General features: G+C 42.1%; 1 protein-coding gene across 5 annotated transcripts in view; it reads left to right on the top strand.

Annotated features, from left to right (window-relative positions):
- The window catches only part of AHCTF1 (AT-hook containing transcription factor 1), a 50,812-nt gene continuing 33,779 nt past the window's right edge, over window positions 1-17,033 (top strand). The window contains exons 1-6 of one of the 5 annotated variants that reach the window (XM_072331016.1): window positions 34-72; window positions 3,105-3,177; window positions 7,021-7,147; window positions 8,288-8,541; window positions 14,927-15,107; window positions 15,721-15,928. In XM_072331016.1, coding sequence (XP_072187117.1) covers window positions 7,027-7,147; window positions 8,288-8,541; window positions 14,927-15,107; window positions 15,721-15,928 — 764 coding nt within the window. In that variant the 5' untranslated portion in view covers window positions 34-72; window positions 3,105-3,177; window positions 7,021-7,026. The other 4 variants (XM_072331014.1, XM_072331015.1, XM_072331013.1 and 1 more) reach the window with 4 other exon arrangements.

Here is a 17,033-nt window from a genome sequence, read left to right as displayed (position 1 = left end):
GGCAGTTATCGCGAGATTTCCGGCCGCCCCCCAGTCCCGCCCCGCCCCCGGCGCGGCGGGTGAGCGAGCGAGGTGGGTGCCGCGCGCGGGGGAGGGGCGCGGAGCCGAGGCGAGTGGGGCGCGCGCGCTGTTGCGCAGGCACGAAGGGCGGCGCGGGCGGGTGGGCCGAACGGGGCAGGTGGAGGCCGCTGTAACCGCTGCGGGAGATGCCGCCGCCTTCATCGGCACGTACGGGGAAAACGGGCCGCGGCGGGCGAGGGGGCGGGGGGGCGGCGCGGGTTGGAGGCGGAGGTGGCGTCGCCCGCCCCCCCCGGTGGCAGGTACCGGGCACTTTCCGGACGGTAGGCCGCGGCGGGGCGCGGACCTTATGTAAGTGACCCTCGGGCCGCGCCGCACGTGGCCCGGCCGCGGCGGGAGGCGGGCGGTGCGGCCTGGGCGGCGTGTGGGGGCGGCGGCGGGAGGCCGAGGGCTGAAGGGGCGGCCGAGGGCTCTCTTGCGGCCGTGCGGGCCGCCCCGCGCCTCCCGCCTTCGGTGTGCCTCGGGAGAGGCCGGCCCTCTTCCTCTAAGCCTTTTTTTCTCCCCCTCCCACCCTCCCTGCCCCCGTCTCCTGGTGCCATTTCCTAGGAGGAGGTGGGATATCGGTTCCCTACTGGGGGAGCAGAACCGGCGCCGAAGCGAGCCCCCGGGGGTCGGCCCCTCCCTGACCTGCGCCGTCCCCTCGCTCTTGGCCACACCAACTTTCCCGGGCGTGGTGCTGAGCCTTTTGCGGCCCTGAGTTGGTGCGTGGAGCGCACAGCGTGCTGCTGAGTTGCTGACTTAGGCTAAAGTGCCAGATTTCTTCATAAGCACTGACTCCGGGGCTGAAGATTCTGCCAATGCAGATGAAGCATCGTGTCAGTCTTTTGGGTCTAATAACTCCTTTCTAGATTGTGTTTAGTAAAATAATGTGAAATTTAGGGAGTACTGAGTCCTACCCAAGATGTGTGGTGAAGTGTGGTGAAGTACTATCCATGCAGGTGCTTGCACCAGCCCTGGCTGGCAGCTGCTAAGCATCGGGGCATGACTGTGCCCTGCCCTGCCAAGGACAGCTCCTCACACTCCCTGCTTCAGTTTGCCTCGTTGCACTGATTTGCCTAGAGATCATAGAATCATAGGTGATTCTATAGAAAGAGGGGGAGGAGTGTAATTTGAGGGCTGACTTTAGGAACTTCTCTTGGCTTAGCAGCCTTAGACAAGGGACCATAGCGCTTGGGTAATTGTCATGTTAGAAAGTAGGGGGTAGCTGGGTGAACTGGATTTGATGTCACACTCCGGTCTGATGTGGTTTCCTATGCTTTTCCATCAGAAGGGAAGTCAGATCTGTGGTCTGCATCAGATACAGGATTTTAGCTGTTGGAGGTTGTTGGGACAGCGGGCTGAAACTCTCTTCTTTTCAGCTTCTCCTGAGGGTCTGTGCTTCTCAGTTTCCCTAAGCTCCACAGAGCTTATGGAGCATCCACACAGTCCCTATAAAGACAGGCTTTAGGGATGGATCTGGAGCATAAGTCTAATGAAGAGCAGCTGAGTCAACTGGGATTGTTCAGTCTGGAGAAGTAAAGGCTCAGGGAGAACTTATCACTTTCTGCAATGACTTGAAAGGGAGGTTGTGGTGAGGTGGGAGTTGGCCTCTTCTCCCTTCTAACTAGCAGTAGGATGGGAGGGAATGGTCTCAAGTTGTGCCAGGGAGGATGGATCCATATCAGGATGGATATTAGGAAAAACTTTTCAGAAGGAATGGCAATGCGTTGGGACAGGCTGCCCAGGGAGGCGGTGGAGTCACCAACCCTGGAGGTGTTCAGGAACTGTTTAGGTGTGTCACTGAGGGACATGGTTAGTGAGCACGGTGGGGACAGGTTGGTGGTTGGACTAACAGCCTTTCCCAATGTTAATGATTCTGTGGAGTTACCCTGGTTCTAGAATTCTGATCTTGTCTGTCCCTGTTATATGGGCGGCTTTTTAGGCTACAATTTAGACTTTAAGTTAAATGTAGGGCTTTTATTTAAAACATTAGGGTGAAAATTCTGTCTCATTCATGTTTGCTAAATCGTTGACTAAATTGTCTTTCTGTGGGAGTAAAGCATGGTGAAGTGCTAATTTGCTGAACCTGACTACTGGAGTGCAGGAAGTGTCTTTCCTTCTTCTGCTCCTCCAATATTCTGTGTTGCTTCCTGTTTTTTGCAGAAAATGTCATGGAAGCAGTCAATACTAACTAAAAAGAATCTGAAATTGTTGTCCTCGCTTGTGGATGTTGTTTGTCTCAAAAGAACAAAGCTGAGGGAGCTGGGCTTGTTCAACTTGGAAAAGAGAAGGCTGTGAGGAGACCTCATTACAGCATTCCGCTATTTAAAAGGGGATTATAGAAAGGAGAGGGATCAACTGTTTACAAGGGTAGACAGTGATAGGACAAGAGGGAATGGTTTTAAACTCAAGAAGGGATGCTGGACCTGACTGCCCAGAGAGACAGTGGTTGCTCCATATCTGGACGTGTTCAAGACCAGGTTTGGATGGGGCCCTGGGCAACACCATCTGGAGGTTGTTGGCCCTGCTTGTGGCAGGTGGTTGGAACTTGATGATCCTTGAGGTCCCTTCCAACGCAAGCCATTCTGTGATTCTGTAGCCCTTGTCTTATGTTGTTCTTCGGCTTCTTCCCGCTCTTTATCCTTTTTCTGTAGGAAATGTGACCAGTGTTGTCTGTTCTCTGATTGCTAAGCAACACTTACTGAAATCCCTTTAGCTTCTACATGAAAGATAATGCTTGTCATCTGCTGTCAGCCCCTCTGACCTAGTGAGTCTTTACATGAAACAAGGAATTAGAAGTTGACTGTGTCTTGGTTAGTGTCCTTTCTTAAAAGTAAAAGCTGTTATGGCTTTTCTTGCAGTCTAAGCCTATCATTTCACACATGTGAGCCAGCATAATGTCTTGCTGCCATAAAATGGAGAAGCCTAATTCCCTCTCTCAATTCTTGTTAGCTTGTCCTGCCTCCGTTCTTGTGCCAGGTTTTGTGCTTGCTGAGAGCAGGCCTGGTTAACTCTCTAACCTGACAGAAAACTATCTGCTTTTCTAGGTTAGTTTCCAGTCTGCTCAGGGAGTTACCTTGGCTTGTAAAGTATGCCAGCAGGTGTTGCAGTCAGTGCAAGGTAAGCTGCAGGAGTATGGGGGAGTTGAACACAATGCGGATGGAGTGATGGGAGGCAGCAGAAAAGCCTCTCTCATGGCAGTGAACTTGCCATGGTTTATGAAATCACAGCTGCATGTGACTGACCATGTTTTGAGCTTTTTCTTCAGAAAGCAGATAACACGTTGTATTTGAAACCGATTTTCATATACTTCAGTCATTCAGAACTGATGTCCCAGAGCTCTGAATTGGCTGTATGTGATTCTACTTGAGCATGTAATTTCTCAGCTTCTTCTGGAATCTCTTAACTCAGAATCCTGTTATGAGTCTGGGACTTCTGGCTGTGGGAATAGCTCTTGCTGTTTCTAAGTCATAAGCGGCCATGGTGAAAGAAGTATGGTAATTTGGGTGATGTGTACACAGGCCAACTTGGATGTAGGATGCAGCTGAAAGGTTGGATTGCAGTTTAACTCCTGAGCAAGACATTTTACACTAATTTGGTTTCTGATAGGCAGGAGGAATGCTTGTCTTTGTTTTTGAAGGACTGGAAATGCAGTTATTCTTGAATGTATTTCTTTAAAGCAGATGTCCTGTGCCTTCAACCTGTCATTGGCTGACCTAGTCACAGGATTCTTGTGAGCAAGTATTTTTCACCTGTTCTGATTTCCTAGTAGTTTACTGGTTTAACTTGGCAGAATAATGCTAGTCAAACATCCTAATAACCGGGTCACTCTGTATATTATTTATAATTCTTTTGTGGACTTTATCTTCCTAATTCTATATGGCTGGGCCAGAGTTCTAGGAAAAAAACACCAAATTACTGTTGGCTTACTAGAGGAAACGTGGGCATGCTTGGTGCTGGATGTATAATTTTCTCTTGCTTCTATATGTGTTTAAAATAGCTGCAGCATGTTTAAATTTGAAGTTAGAGGAATGATCCAGGTGTTGGAGCATTGCTTATGCTGTGTCTCTGGTAGCATTGGACTGATATGTGCCCATTGTGCATACTGTAGAAAGGACTCACTGAGGGCATGCAATGAAGAATCATTCTTAAATGCTGTCACCCTTTCTGTTGAAAGATGCATGTTCACTCTTTTCATCAAATTTATCTTGTGACTGCTGCAAAATTCCATGTTTGTTATCTCAGTACTTATTTTTGGAAATGATCTATGGCTTATTCACTACAATTTGTTCTTTTTTGAATTCCACGTATGCTGTTGGAATCGGTGTTCTCCCTCAAAGGGTCAACCAGGTGAATGCTTTAAAGTAGGCTATCTTGGGGTTTTTGAAGTTATCATTAAGAAGATCAGTACTTTTAGTAGTGACCTGGATGACGAGGCAGAGTGTATCATCAGCAGGTTTGGTGGTGATCCAAACGGGAAGGAGTGGTTGGTACACTCAAGGGTTGTGCCTCTGTCAGAGGGACCTGAGCAGGCTGGAGAAATGTGCTGACGGGAACTTGGTGTGTTCTCCATTCTTTTTCGGTATTTTTTCCATTCCTAACTTTTGCTAACATCAGGAGGGAAAAAAAATAACGCTGTCCCTTAGAGTAAGGAACTTACTTTCTAGAAAACAGTAAATTAGACTGTAGTCATATGCGAAATACCAGTTCAGGGCTTTGAATACAGATTGTGTGTTTCAAATCCTTTTTCTTTATCTTCTTGTCTTACTTGTTCTCTAAAATGGGTAACAGATTAATAAGAACACGTGTTATATCCCATTATGTCCTGTTACACGAGAAGCATTTTGGGTAGGTACAGCCTATTTTTCCTGTCTTAATCTCCTGCTTCCATCTAGTCTGTTAATCTCCTGTGTGTGCTTTGCTGGGTAATTGGTTTGTTATACAGTGTATCCCCACATTATCTCATCAAGTATTTGTCTTGAATATTATTTTTCTGCTTGGCTGCTTCCTTTTTCTACTCTTTCAGGTGTATCAGCTGGCTGTCTTGTTCTTCTCCTGAAACTTCTGATTATGGTCTCTGGTCATTCCTTCTTTCTTGTTTAGCAACACAGTATTGCAAAGGCGTCTATCAAGGCAGTTGGGCATTTAGAGATTCTAGGCTGTTGAATAGTATCTTCTATTTTAGTGTTTGGAATTATGTGTTACTTGTAAAATGCAGTCATTAAATCATTTCAATTGAACTAAGCCAGGCTGTTGATGGAAATGTGGAGCTCTTTGCTCTCTGGAGCACCTGTATGCAGCACGGAAGTTCGTTCTGTTTTCATTGCTAAATGATGATGTATTATTAAAGAGGGCCTAACAGGAAAGGTGGAGGGATAATTTTTTAATCAGCAAGTGTGGTAGGAGATGAAAACAAAAACAAAAGAGTAGATTTGGACTAGATATAAGGAAGAAATGCTTTGCTTGGGGTGGCGAGGCACTAGAACCAGTTGCCAAAACAGCTGTGGATGCTCCGTCCCTGGAGATTCTCATGGCTGTAAAGGACCAACAGGTGGAATGTGATGGTGATCATACTGAGTTAGGCTTTGAGCAGTCTAGTCAAGGGGAATGTGTCTGCCTGTGGCATGGGGTTGGAACCGAATGATCTTAAAGGTCCAAACCATTCTATGACTTGCCGAAAGCAAATCCAGCTAACTTACTGCAAATAGGTTGTCCCACTTGGAACTGTGGTGGTTGCAAAGGCTGGCAAGGTGGTCAGGACCTGCAGTACTGGCTTTGCCAGAGGCAGTGGTTGTTCTCAAGGTGTTGCCTTGTTCTTTGTGCAGGGCACTGAATGCTTTTAGGAGATACGATAATGTATTCTCAAATGCAGTGCTTATGTTATTAGTTAAATACAGAAGATTCCAGTGCCCAAATTTTAGAGGTTAATACTAATCCACAGAAGGACGATTTGTGTAAGTTACGTTTATAAGGTAGTGTTCCCTATAATACATGCAATTTGTTAGCAGAGCCTAGTCTTCAAAACAGGCTGTGACCTGCGCTGTATGGGAAATAGTTGTTAGTGCATGCTGAACAATATAACGAAGTATTTGTTGCAGTTGATGCAGTATGCTTTGTGTGCATGTCGAAATTGCTGTCTCTAATAGTTTGTAGTGTGGGATAAGGATTCTGTTGGGTAAATTACAGAACTTGCAAAATACGTTTACTTAAAGTATCTTGTATTTGCACGTGTGTGGAATATCTTTTTAGCCACATACTCCATCTTGTAAATCCCTTCATCATTTTAAGTTTTTGTATTAAAAAAAAAAAAGTCTTGACATACCAAACTGTGTCGGTATCTCTGTGCAGTGTCTGTATGAGGGAGGAAATCGAATAAAGAGTTTGGGAATTTGGGTACAGAAAGAATCAGTGTTTCAGAGTGCTGTGCTTAAGAATATGGAAAACTATTTTCTAATAGATGAGCTGTTAAAGTGGTGTGAAAATATCAGCTGTATGTTTTTGTGAAGAATTTGAGAATCAAGGTAGTCAAGAATGTAGCATTTAATGTTCAAGCTGTACGTGCAAAAAATGAGCAAGGCTCGATTGTGAAATTACTAGAATTGACATTACTGAAGTGTAAAATAAAGGGCAAATTTGTTGTTCAGAAGCTTTTTAAATATGCTTTTTTCAAAATTCTATCTCACTATCCTGTATCTGAGCAGACTTGAGCTTGGTGTATTACTGTTTTCCTTCTTATCCTTACACACTTGTGCATCACTTCTTATTGAAACTTTTCATAGGTAAAAGAAGAGCAAGTGACGCTCCATTTGCTCTGTTGTAAGGTCAAAGACTGTTCTAAGTGTTGTTTGTTTTTTTTTTTTCTTTGTTGAAGGTTGTATGCTGTTTGAGGATGAAAATGCTGTGAATCTCGGGAGTAGTTATGACTGACACTAGTCTGTTTTCACTCTTTTTCTTCATTTACAGTGAAGAATGCAAGACCTAAGAGCTCAGGTAACAAGCAGTCTGCTGCAGTTTCCTGAGGTGACAATTCAGGCACTTGGGGAGGATGAGATAACCCTTGATTCTGTGCTGCGGGGAAAGTTTTCTGGAGGTGAGCTTTTTTCTTTAAGATTCGATCTTCGTATAAAGTGATTATTGTCTAGAGGCACTGGGTTATAGTGTCAACTGTGTCAGATTGGTGCTGTTGAGATACATCAGGCTTAGAACAAAAAGGACTATTAAAGGTGCTGATATGTGAGCATTGGGTAAGCTTGGAAATTATAACGTGTGTTGAAGACTAAACCAATGGTGTGCTAGTAGAATCAGTTACTTAAGTATGCTGAATCAGTGAGCACTCCTCAATTTTTAATTACATTAAAATCTGTCCTTTAGTTAATAGTGTTGTTCAAGGCTACATTTATTTGCGCCAGTGGTATGACTGTCATGATACCATGTGTGGAAGTAGTTCCACAATATTATGGGGGGGGAAAAAAAGGATGTTTCTTTTCAAAACTGGGTAAAACCAGAAGGAGGAGGATAAGACTGTTAAGTGCTGCAGCCATGTTTCCAAAGTGTTTAATAGGATGTGGATGAGTATCCAGTGAGAGTTTCTGTAGCGGCTAAGCAGATTAGACAGTTCACTTTCTAGGTGATCTGAAAGTAGAGCTGAGTGCCTATCTGAATTTCTAGGTCTTGTTCTTTTTTTTTTTTTTCTTTTTTTTTTTTTTTTTTGGGCAGTAGGGATTTTACTTGGTCTTAACCATAAGCGGCAGTTGTATGAAGCAAAATATGTTTAATTCTTTCTGTAACACATGTAAAAGTTGTAATTTACTAATGCATTGATGGCCATTTTAGGATCATTTCTTGTCAGATTGCAAATTCTTAGAGTAGGGATGTATCAGTGAATTATTTTAAGTCTGATACATTTGAAGTGTGCCTGAAGACTGTAGTGTCCTTTTGTATTCAGATGATGTTTAGCAAAACCAAGACGAACAGTGTAAAGTCTGGGGATCAATATGTTGCAATCCTTATATCAGTGAAAATCATTCTAAAGTGTAAATGCTAAGTAACAAGGCTGTTAATTTTAAGGTGTATTTCTTGAGAATTTGAAGGGGTAATTTTAAGTAATTGACAAAAATTAGGTAAGTCAATCTTCTTTTATTAGATACTTCTGTTGAAGGAAAGGGACAGTGTCTTACGTTGTTTTCAGTCTTCTTTTGAAGAATTAACTCAGCTTGCTTTTTCTTTACAGGGAGAAATGGCCTGGCATGGTTGGCATGTGGTCCTCAACTTGAGGTGGTGAACTCTGTGACAGGAGAGAGGCTTTCTGCATATCGTTTCAGTGGAGTAAATGAGCAGCCTCCTACTGTTCGTGTGGTAAAGGAGTTTTCCTGGCAGAAAAGAACCGGGCTCTTGGTTGGATTGGAAGAAGCAGAAGGAAGTGTTCTCTGTCTGTATGACCTTGGAATATCAAGAGTGGTTAAAGCGGTTGTTCTTCCAGGAAGGGTATGTACTTGTTAATCAGAGAAATGAAACTTTTATCTTGCTATGTGCTGCATAATCCTGTTTTGGGAAAAGTTCTGAAATGTCTCTTTGTAGGAGGTGTTTTTTTTCTGTATCACATTAACATACTGCCACTGCAGAGCATCCAATAAAGAAAGTCTTGATAATCAAATCATGTTGGGCACAGCAATATTGTTATATTTTCAGTTATATTGGTAGTAAAGTAGAGTCTATCTGTTTATTGTTATCTATTTGTCAAATTTAAAAAGAAATCAGATTACTTTTTTTTTTCCCGGTAAGAGTGAAAAAGGGAAAAAAAATGCTTTGAAGTGACTATAGTAATCATTTCCTAAGTGGCTAATTTCTGTCACAAATACTGTCTTGAAATTACCTCAAATTTCTGTAGCTGTTGTGGTGTAAATAATTTAGACATAGTCACATGAATCTCAAACTGGCACAGAAGTGACTTCAGATCTGAATATCTGTTTACGTTGATCTAGGATAGAAAAAAAAAGCCTTTACAGGCTTTATTGATAGATTTTTTTTTTTCAAAGACTGACTTTTAATTTGAAGTCTTCATCATTATTTTTGAATTTATGATCAGCATCTGAGTTTAGATCCTGTCAAGTTTAAAAAAAAAAAATATATATATATATATATTTTTAAACACATTGATCATCAGTTTTGATATTTTTTTAATGAATTACAGAATCACCAAGGTTGGAAAAGACCTTTAAGATCATCCAGTCCAACTGTCCACCTATCACCAATAGTTTCTGCTAAACCATCTCTCTCAATACAACTTCTAAATGTTTCTTGAACTCCTCCAGGGTTTGTGACTCCATCACTTCCCTGGGTAGCCCATTCCAGCGCCTGACTGCCCTCTCAGAGAAGAACTATTTCCTAACGTCCAACCTGAATCTCCCCTGGCTCAACTTGAGGCCATTCCCTCTAGTCCAATTGCTAGTTAAATGGGAGAAGAGGCTGACACCCTCCCTCCCCCTCCTCTCTGCCCCCCGCCCTACCACAACTTCCCTTTTGGTAGCTGTAGAGAGCTGTAAGTCACCCCTGAGCCTCCTCTTCTCCACGCTGAGCAATCCCAGCTCCCTCAACTACTCCTCATCAGACTTGTGTTCCAGACCCCTCAGGAGCTTTGCTGCCCTTCTCTTGAACACACTCTAGGGCCTCGATGTCTTTCTTGTAGTGAGGGACCCAAAACTGGACACAGTACTCAAGGTGTGGCCTCACCAGTGCTGAATACAGAGAGATGATCACTTCCTTGCTCCTGCTGTCAACACTATTTCTGGCAGAATCCAAGACACCATTGGCCACCTGGGCATACTGCTGGCTCATGTTCAGCCAAGTGTCAACCAGTACACCCCAGGTCCATTTCCTCTACAGGGTCTTCCAGCCACTGTGCCACAAACCTGTAGCATTGCCTGGGGTTGTGGAAAAAGTGCAGGTCCTGGCGCTTGGACTTGCTGAACTTCAGCCCAGTGATCCAGCTTGTCTGGATTACACTCTAGGGCCTTCCTACCCCCAGGTAGGTGGACACTTCCCAACTTGGTGTCATCTGCAAACTTGCTGGGGGTGCATTCAGTGCCCTCATCCTGGTCATCAATTAAGATACTAAATTGGACAAATTGTAGTATCAACTGGTGACCAGTTGCCAGCTGGATTTAACTCCTTTCACCACCATTCTCTTCAGTCAGTGGTTTATAATAGTTCTGTGTTAAATTACTTCCATGTTTGAATGTTCTAAATCAACATCTCACGCTGCTCCCAGGTCCTTTCTTTCCCAGTGGTCTTCCTTGAATCTCTAGCAAACACTTTTTTTGTGTAGACAGTGTAGACTGATGTATTGATGATATATTTTTTTTTCCCTGTTCCTTGAGGGTCTTTAACCCATGAACTCAAATGATGTAATGTCTCCTAGTCTTGTTTTATTAATGGACATTATAATTAGTCTAAGTTAATAGACCATCAAGGTTTACTATGTTTTTATCATATTAGCTAAATCTTTATTTATTGCTTGGCTTTGCATAATATGATTTGATTTGACTTGCTTGGATGTGGGTGGTTTTATTTTTTTGTACTTTATTTGTAATGCTGTAGTGTGTCAGCTGTGTGCTGACTAGTGTGTAATCAGTAAGAAAATTGTCTTTATGAAGAATGTCATAGCTTTGTTGAGTTTTGTATCTTAGGTCTAAACAGAGTAAGCTGTGAACAGGAGGAAGAAAGTAGGTTAAGAGGGATCATTGTGAAATACCTAATCTGTGTGTGTGAAAGCCATTTGAAACTGTATGAAATAGTATGATATGTATTAGGGAGTTTTTCTATTGCGTAGCAAACTGTTCAGGAGGAAATGTGAGGAAGCTTTTGGGGAGAAGTTGTTTTGTGAAAGAGGTTTGAACTTTGGAGTAAAGCCAAAGCCTATCAGAATTCTCAATATTCTTCCCTGAATGTTTGTGATTACAAGTATGTTTGGTCTGTTGCTTTAATTTCAATTCCTTTTTGCTATTAGATTAATTAGATTGATAGTGCGTAGGTGTTGCTAGTTGAAACATTAGATTCTAAGTTGTGAGAGGGAGTGAAGGTAAACAAATAGAAGTAGATAACATTTGCAGTGGGTCACTGTTTTACGTTTTCGTTGTTCTGAATTTGTTTCCAGCACGTATATAATACATAACTTGATATTTTAATCTACCTAAATGTTTCTGGTTTTTCACACATATTGTTTCTAGAAATGAAACACACATCTATTAGCATCACTTTCTGCAGTTTGTGTTGTTAATTTAATGAGCACATTAACTTATGGACTGTCTTGACTGTGAGAATATCTTCTGTAGACAACTGTAAAGCTTAACTCTTAATTTATAGTACCTCTGGTCAAAGCTGCTACACTATTAATATAGTATTACAGGGTAGTTAGAGCAACTGTGTGAGTGCCTTTTAGTGCAAGAGTAGATGTTCACTTGTTCAGAGAGTAAAGGATTCAAAAATCTTGCAAACTTAGGGGAAAAAAAAAAAAGCTTTTTCTATTTTTTGGAGGCATCTGTAATTGCCCTTGGCAAAATGCAGCAGAAAGCTGAAAGCATTAATGCAGTACGGTTTGAATTGTATTCCAGTAAAAGCAAATCTGAATTAAAAACATTAATTAAATTAAATTGTTTTGCAACGCTTGAATGTTTCAGAGCCATTGAACAGTATTCTCACAAAATTTCCCAGTTTGTATGAGGCAGAAGGGTAGCATTCAGATTCAGTGAGCTGAGAAGACTTTTCTTTGTTCATTCCCAGAATGAGTTGGCAGTGGTCTAGGAGGCTCTGAAAAGCTCTAGTGCGTACAACAGGGGGAAAATGTTCTGTTTCAGGGATTTTACACAGCAAATTGGAGTGTTAAAACTGGGAAACATTTTTGGAAGGCTGTGTGCCAAAACTGAAAAGAGCTGGTTGTATAATGAAAAAAATTGTAAAAGAAAAATCAAAAGTAACGTTTGAATTGTGGGTATTTCTGTACGAGGTGTGTGCTGTGTTTTGCTCTCCTCATCGCGGTCATCAAGACTTGGAACACCAAGAATATGAATAATCACAGTGCTTTTGGTGTACTGCTTTGAGTAGTGGAAGATTGGAAATCTAGTTTTCATTCATAGGAGAAATGGAACAAAATGAAATTATCTAAATAACTGCGGATACTTCTAAGATTAGAAGTGTTGTGACAAGGATAAAAGATAAATCCTGGAGCAGATTGTCAGGCAGCGTAGTCCTAACAAATATGAGGCAGGAAGAAGCTTTGGATCTTCGGTATACGTTTTCCATCTCTGGAAAAGAAATGCATATAGGAGGAGGACTACTTTGATTGCTTCCTTCAGTCTGATGTAAAGCTGTTGTTCATGTAAAGCTTCCTGTTTTCGATGTCTTGAGTTTTGCAAGAAGGCAGAACAGTGTTCTTCTATAAAATCATTTGAGTTTGAAAGGACTCTTTAAAAGTCATCTAGTCCAGCTCCCCTGCTCTGAACAGAGATGCAGCTACATCAGGTGCTCAGAGCCTGATGGAGCTTGGCCTTGAATGTCTTATATAGCTTTAGTGCAGTAATCATCAGGTGTTTGTATCTCTAGTATAGGGGTGAGTGTTGTCCTAGGATGTGGTGTGGGTGCTGAAAGGCATTGCTTCAGCTGAGAATAAAGTTGCGTGCAGACTGCTATCTGTATAGAGGAACCAGATGGCCTTTGAAAATCTGCAGGGAGGGAACTTTGCATCATCTCTGTGCAACCTGTGCCATCGCTTAGTCATCTGCGCAGTAAAAAAAAGTATATTTTCCTCATGTTCAGACAGAGCCTCCTGTGTTGCATTTTTTGCTCATTGCCTCTCGTCCTCTCACTGGGCACCACTAAGAAGAGTCTGGCTCTGACCTCTTTGCACCCTCCCTTCCAGAATTTCAGTACACTGATGAAATTCCTGCAGGCCTTCTCCACTCCGCACTGAACAGCCCCAGCTCTCTCAGTCTCTCAGCAGAGAGGTGTTCCAGTCCTTTGATGAACTTTGCAGTCCTCTGTTGGACTCTCTCCAGTCTGTCTGTGACTCTCTTGCTCTGGGCTGCCCAGACCTGAACTCAGTAGTAGCAGCGTGGCCTCATGATGCAGACAAAAAGAGAAGGATTCCCTCCTTTGACCTTTTGGCAACACTCCTAGCGCACCCCAGGATCCCACAGCCTTTCTTTGTGGTAAGGGCATACTCCTGGCTTGTGGTCAATGAGGTTCTCCCTGGTTGTTCACCAGGGACCCAAGGCCTTTTCTGCAAGGTTTCTGTCCAGGTGGTCTACCCCCAACATGCTTTGTTGCCTGGGCTTGCTTCCGATCAGTTGCAGGACTTTTTACCCCTTTCACTGTTGACCTGCCCAGAGTTTGTTAGTGCATTTCTCCTGCATGTCTTGGTCCCTCTGGATGGCTGCGTGACACTCTAGTATATTTAGACCCTTCTCCCAGTTTTGTGTCATTGCCAGACTTGCCGAGAGTGTGCTCTGCCCTGTCACCTAGATCAGTAATTATGTTAAACAGAATGAGATTCCTGGGGTACATAGGTCGCTCTGAAAGTAATTCTGCCTGTGTATTTCCATGGAAACGGCAACAGATATAAACGGCGCAATAGCAGTATTTGATATAGGAAATTTTCATCTACAGAACACTATTTGTCAAGCTAATCATCACCATGAGCTATGCATTTCTGTCAGCAATGAATGAGAGTCTGCATGCTGTGCTTGTAAAAATCTGCACTAGCAGAGGTGAATTGCTGTTTCTACTGATGAAACACAGCACACACCACCTCACTCTGCTCACATCCACTGTTTGGTCTCTGTAAATGTTTCAGCAAGCATCAGTGAATGTCAGAGGATGCCACTTCTTCATGGAGCAACTCAGTCCCTCTTTGCTTCATATGCACTTCTGTGTCAGATGCCATTGTGGCAAACTGCCCCTCCGCTGCCAGCTGTCACACAGAAACCACATGGAATGGAATATTGGTGGGAAAGTTCATACTTTTCTGCCAAACAACCAACATCCACCTCTGACATTGTGGGCCATCATAATAAAACAGGAGACATTTGTTTTGGAGGAGCCCTGGTACATCTCTTGATACCAGCCTCCAGCTAGAGTTGATGACACTGATCACCGTACTGTGGACTTGCCCCTACATCTGGTTTTCAGTACACCTTAACCTTTTCTTCCAACCCATGTATCAGCTGTTTGTGAGAATCTTAAAGGAGATGGTGTGGAAGGCCATACTGAAATTCAAGTAGATAGTATCTACCACTTTCTCCTCATCTGCCTGTCTAGCCATTTTTATCTTAGAATTACAGTAATTTACTATGTAGATTCCTTCTGGTTGTGCTGGCTTCTGGTGATTTTCCTGTCATTAATGTCACTGGATGACTTCCAGGATTAACTGATCCATAAAGAAGGCTTAGACTGTATCACAGTGATAATATGCTATGAGCACTGGGAGGACTAGTTTTCATTTTGTTTTGTGTAAATTTGTTAGGGTTTCTTACATGTAATTAATCTTAATAGTTTTCTTAGCGCAGGAAGTAGGAAAATAGAATTATTCTATTTCTAAGTAGGAAACAGAATGTGGTGAACTGTAACAACAGCGTTTACTGTTTAAGTTGGAGTTAATTCAATTAGCTAACTATAGGAAATCTGGTAGACAGCAGCTTTTTGTACAGAATTTTGGTATTTTTTTCTTCAAATAATTGAAAACAGTGCTTTGCTTTTAAATATCATGACTGTGCATTTACTTTCTTTTTTTCTGATGCACTAATTGAGGTTTCGTTCTTGAATGGCTTCTTATTAGGTTGTCAAGCAGCTTAAATGTGAACTTGCAATTTTCCTGTAGGTAACTGCTATAGAACCCATAATTAATCATGGAGGAGCCAGTGTGAGCACTCAGCACCTACACCAGAGTCTGCGATGGCTCTTTGGAGTGGCAGCAGTGGTTACAGATGTTGGACATGTACTTCTGGTTGACCTTTGTTTGGATGATTTATCTTGCAGTCAAAATGAAGTAGAAGCATCAGGTAAGCCTGCCGTTTTTCAGCTTGAAATATTAATTTACATGTAAGGAAACATATGTCTTTCAAGTGAACACTATGTATCCAATTATGAAGATAGTAGCAGGTAGACATTTGGGACTACTGATTGCATCTGGTGGTTTGACATCATGTAGTCTAGGACTGATTAAAGGTGGCTCTGGCTGAATGCTTATTCTAAAAACCACCCTCCCACTCTGAGGCTTCCCTGTGTCACTGATTTTTGCCAGTGAGACATAGAAACTTTACCATTTGAGTACAAAATCATGCATTTGGGTGGAAGAAATAGCTGGTTTACCTATTCAGGTTGCAGACACTTGTGTTATTATAACAGTAGCTTCAGGACTAGTTGTCATTTCAAATAGTTTTACCAGGAGACTCACACTCCTGGCATAGAGAGTTCATGAGAGATTTCTGTGGTTATGTTTCTACCTCAAGAGTTTGTTGTTCTTTGGTACATGTGAAATGGATAGTAAATTCGTGATGCATAAATGGTTATTTTGCTTGGGATAGTAGAATGAGATTATTCATACTGTTGGTGTATAACATGCACACTAACTGGAATAGTTTGTTATTTTATCATATGATTTTGTGTACGTAGACCTAGAAGTTGTCACTGGAATTCCTGCTGAAGTTCCACAAAGAAGAGAAGCTGTGACCAGAGAGGGACGACATCTGTGTTTTCAAGTACAGAATCCTTCAGGAACATCAATACCAACCCTGTGCTACATAAGCAGAAGCAATCTGCTTGTTGTGGGTTTTTCAGATGGCTACCTGTCACTATGGAATATGAAAACTTTGAAGCGGGAGTAAGTAGGCTTTTATGCACGGCTGTGTCTGGACTTGTAGCGATCTCAGGTTTTAACTGAAGGAAATAGGTTGAAGAGAACTTTTTCAGAAACTGAAATTCTGCAGTGTAATCATGGGATGTTTAGAAATTGCCTTCTGAAATAACTGTGAAGTCATACATAGATTAAACTGTCTACATTCTCCCCAGTGAACTAGGATTGTTTTCTTTATTGTGCCTCTGAATTGAGAAGTCATGGAACTCTTCTTGGTGTTATTTTAATTGTATGACAGGGCTGATACTTATAAGACAACTCACTTTAAAGAACCAGTAATTGTAAGCCTGGAATATGTTAATAACATGGTTACAGTATTCTCTGAAGTTTTCAGGATGGAACTAGTGAGAAGTGAAACATCAGTAGCTGATCTGTGTTTGAAAATGTTTTTGTTCCTGTTTCAGTCTTTTCTGAAATAGAAGATTGACCTAATGCAAGGAAAGAGGGAATGCAAATGAAAGTTTGCTTAGAATGACTTGAGACTAGAATAAGGGACAATAGAAGAATTAAGGGATAATTTCAAAGAACAGCCATGAACTATTTGATCCACTTCAGAAGGAGATTTGCTTAAGCAATTCTGAGGTGGCCTATCAGAAATTATTGGTTACATGAATAGACAGTGGAGGAATGGTAGCAAGAGTAGATTGTAGAGTTAGAGACAGGGTTCATAACTCAGGAAGAAGAAAGCTTTTCTGCATGTTCCAGGTAAAGAAACAAGAAGCTACCTCTGTTTGGCAGTGCTTTGAATTTGTAAGAGGAATTTTACATTCTATATTTAAGTAGCCTACAAGAGTGAGAATAGTCTCTTGTGTGGCAGTTGAGGTAATTATTTTGGAGAAGCTGGTTTGAAGTATGTCAGGCAAGGTAATAAAGACAGGTCACTGCATTTGATAAACAGTGATCTCCTCACTTCTTGACTGTTCTGTAAAAAAAAGCAAACAAACAAAACAGTTGCTTCTTTGACTCAACTGTTTGAATTAGAATTATGGCTCTACTTTGAGTATCCTTTGCTTTGAGGATAAGCTCGTAGGTAGTTCATCAGAATCCTCTTCTACTCTTCTTCAAAGAGGGC

Source organism: Excalfactoria chinensis, chromosome 3 (assembly GCF_039878825.1).
Source record: "Excalfactoria chinensis isolate bCotChi1 chromosome 3, bCotChi1.hap2, whole genome shotgun sequence".
NCBI classification, from domain to species: domain Eukaryota; kingdom Metazoa; phylum Chordata; class Aves; order Galliformes; family Phasianidae; genus Excalfactoria; species Excalfactoria chinensis.
The sequence above is the reverse complement of the archived record's forward strand: the minus strand, read 5'-3'. Positions and strand labels throughout refer to the sequence as shown.